Source organism: Sinocyclocheilus rhinocerous, unplaced genomic scaffold (assembly GCF_001515625.1).
Source record: "Sinocyclocheilus rhinocerous isolate Xijiao unplaced genomic scaffold, SAMN03320098_v1.1 scaffold1364, whole genome shotgun sequence".
NCBI lineage: Eukaryota > Metazoa > Chordata > Actinopteri > Cypriniformes > Cyprinidae > Sinocyclocheilus > Sinocyclocheilus rhinocerous.
In genome coordinates this window covers 1,182,971-1,186,734 of record NW_015627534.1, presented here as the reverse complement: position 1 = coordinate 1,186,734, position 3,764 = coordinate 1,182,971, and the positions used below count along the sequence as shown (strand labels likewise).

Here is a 3,764-nt window from a genome sequence, read left to right as displayed (position 1 = left end):
TCAGAAAGACATGGCTTAGAGGAGAAACAATAATGTACAGTATGTGGAAAATAATGTGTTTTTTGAACCTTAAACCGCATAAACACATTTCATTACACCAAATACACAACATAATTTTCTTTTTAGCATCATCATATGACCTCTTTAAGTTTAGGTATGTGATAGGATTAAGGGATTTAAAATATGCTCATGTAGAATAAGGCATTAATATGTGCTTTATAAGTACTAATAAACAGCCAATAAGTTAGTAATATGCATGCTAATAAGTTAATAGTGAATAGTCTTCCCTAATCTGAAGTTTTACCGTTTAGTCTTTACACAAAGTTAGCACAAGGCTTCAGAAGACTTTCAGTAAAGCACACACACTATGATTTTAATTTTATTTTTGCTAATCATCCTTCATTTTCACTGAATGGAAAGAGCAGCCTGAACATTTTGTTAAACATCTTGTGTTCCACAGAAAAAAGAAACAATATGGGTTTCAAGGGACATAAGGCTGCAAACAGTCTAAGATGAGAATATTTTTGTTTTTGGGTGAACTACCATGATTTCACATTCATAAGCACCATCCAGGAGCACAGGTTGAAATCCACTCCCTCTTAAAGGAAACACAACAGTTTCCAGAGAAGAGATTCTTTTAAAGTTTATATGCAAAACCATTAAATAGGCTTACTCGTACTCTACTTGAATCATGGAGAAGGAATGAATGGAAAGATTACATTTTAGGGTGAAATTTCCAACATGGCTGCCAAATGGAGAATATGCACAGATTGCACTCCAGTTTGTTCCATCAGCTCACTCGGCCTTCCCCATAAAAACATCTGTGAAACGTACAGTTATCTGGATCGGCTTAACTAGCTTTCCATCTCCAGCTTTCGAGGCCTGTGACCTCACCAACATGGACATAAACCCACTAGTTCTAAAGAATACTTTTAGAATCATCACTTGAAACTCAGGCTGTCACTAACATTATTTTGGTAATCGAGTAATCGGTAGAAAAACAGAGCTTAGCGAACGTTGAAATTACTTAAATATTTAACAGCATTGAGGCAATAATAATTGGTTCAAATAAAATATCAAAAGCAAGTAGTCATATGGTTTTATTGAACAAAACAGTTAAAATACATAATGTAATAAAACAATATAATCATAACTTGTGTACATTATGTATAATATCAAATGCCTGCAGAGGCGCCAATGGCCTGACGATTGTAATAATATTTAATTCAAATGTCCACTTAATCTTTAACATTTGACCACTTCTTTATGACAGAAATGCTACAGCCGCTGTAATTTCTTGAATATGTGGACATCAGAACATGCAAACCCAGAGCGAGGGTTAAATTTTTATTTTGAAGTCGTGACGAACAGTTAGCATATTTAGAAAGATGATGATGTTTTCTCCTGTGTTGGTGTAGCTTTATAAATGATTTACCTTATAAATCTGACAGAATGGTGCACATGTTCTCAGATGAACGTTATACTCAGACTCACAGCATGCAGAGATGGAGTTTGAGACGCTCCGACCGCGGATGTAAATTATAACTGTTTGGGCGGAGCAGCATTTACTGTGAACGGAGCCGTGACAGAAATAAAGCACAGGTTAAACCTGCAGCGCATATATTTATTTAATTGAATCACAGCCTTTGTGAATTAACAACAGCAATATGATTTATTATGATTTGTAAATGGTTTTAATATTTCGAGCAGCCTTAGAAAATGGTCAAATAATGCTTTTCATGGATTCTTGTCCGTAGAATGCGCCACTTCCGGTATTTTGCCAGTTAACTGCCACAGGCAAAACGCAATCGAGGATTTTTTAAATAATTGCATACTCGAATCGTGACAGCCCTGCTTGAAACCAATCCATAATTGAACCATAATTGAAGTTTTCATACAAAATTCCAACTCAACATGAAACTAAAGAGCTACAGTAGTTCTCAACAGGACTATTATGATTCTCAGCAGGACAAAATGGCCACTAGGAATTTAGAGAAAATGTAAAATGTTGGTTTCCTTTAACTATCCAGTAACAAATACATTAATTAATACAATACAAGATATTAAACATTAACCAATAGGACTCAAAAACTTGCTCAAATTTGGGAAACGGGACATAGGACCTTCACTTGATCCTGATTCTCTGCTCAAAAAATACAACAGAAAGGTTTGTTTGGATATTTTATACATTATTTTGGATGTATAGACATCCAAAGCAGAGCAACAGATTTGTTTTAATAGGCCCAGCATCTGAAGATGTACTCTTTAAAGGAGTGATTATAAGAAATACACTTCATTATTTTGTAGATTGCAAAATTTGACACGGGTGATATCAGTGTTTATGAGATTGTGAAGAGAAATAATGGTCCATGGTGATACTACATTCTTACATTTGCCATCTTACATGTGAATCCTGGTAACACACACACACAAAATAATGGTGTACTGTACAATATTTCAAAAGTTCAGTAGCTCTACAGATGAATATGTGCAAGCACCAAAATGTGAGTAAATACTACAATAAAACAAATGACAACAACAAAAAATTTATGCAACAAGAAAATTGGTGACACTTTCCTAGAGTTAGGCCACCTAAACATGCATTTCAAGGGGGAAAAACATGATGGGTGTAAATATTTTGTGAGAGATGCCATTTCACTGAGAAAATTACTTTAAAATGATGTTATAAGCAAGACAATAACTTGTGCTGTTAGCCGCAAATGTACTGTGAAATATTACTACAATTTAAAAGAACTGTTTTCAATGAGAAAATATGTTAAAATGTAATTTATTGCTGTGATCAAAGCTGAATTTTCAGCATCATTACTAAGGGTCTCTGCAGGATTTTTAAGCTCAAATTTAAGACTTTTAAGACCTTTTTTGAGACCTGCACAAATACAATTAATACCATATGAGCGGAGTAGGGCAATGTCTATGGTAACATATTAAACTGTAAAAAGCATGATTTACAGCAGGGATGCACCGATACCACTTTTTTCAGAACGAGTCCGATACCGATACTTTCATTTTTGGTACTCGCCGATACAGATACCTGTATTTTCACAGCATTTGTAATTTTTTAAAAATAGGGTACAGAAACAAACAAAAAAATAAAATAAATAAATAATAATAATAATAATATGAATCATGTTAGTCACAAAACGTTTCCCTAAAATAATGCAGGGAACCACTCGTTATACATTATACGAGTGCACGTGTACTATTTTGTTGATGTAATTTGCGTCATGCGCAGTGTACACGGACCCTCACGTACTAGTAAAAACCGAAGTATACTTTGGCCTTAAAGCAAGCTAAACATACGCAGCGCGCACACGTTTGTATTGGTGCAGAGTGAGAAAGACACTTACAGCCTAGCGCGTTTCACCCAGTCTGCTAGTTTCACTTCTGCTTTAAAGAAAGTTGTGTATGCTTGACATTTAAAATAAATGTTGTTTATAGTGAATGCCCCTATCATTTTTGTTTGTTTTATATTTACGATTTAGTTTTAATCTAAATGCATGAGCTAATGGAGCGAACAGCAATAAAGATAATGCAACAGAAGTGTGCGCTCTCAGACTCTCTCTCGCTCTCCTTACCGTCAAATAACTTTAGTAACTTGTGCACTGTTTTGCTTGCTTGCTTTTGACATATCTGACAGAACTTCAAACTTTCCAGTGATGTCTGTGAGATATTCACTCGACAAGCTCGCGCATCTGTGCAGCCGCGCGCTCAATCCACTAGCTCGCGCACATCAGCTATACAAG

At 35.2% G+C, this 3,764-nt stretch overlaps 1 protein-coding gene across 1 annotated transcript in view; it reads right to left on the bottom strand.

Moving 5' to 3' along the window:
- Positions 1–539: 539 nt before the first annotated feature.
- The window catches only part of LOC107728293 (smoothelin-like), a 33,589-nt gene continuing 30,364 nt past the window's right edge, over positions 540–3,764 (bottom strand). The window contains exon 12 of the mRNA XM_016538421.1: positions 540–598. Within this exon, the coding sequence (XP_016393907.1) occupies positions 540–598 (59 nt within the window). The remainder of the gene's footprint in view (positions 599–3,764) is intronic.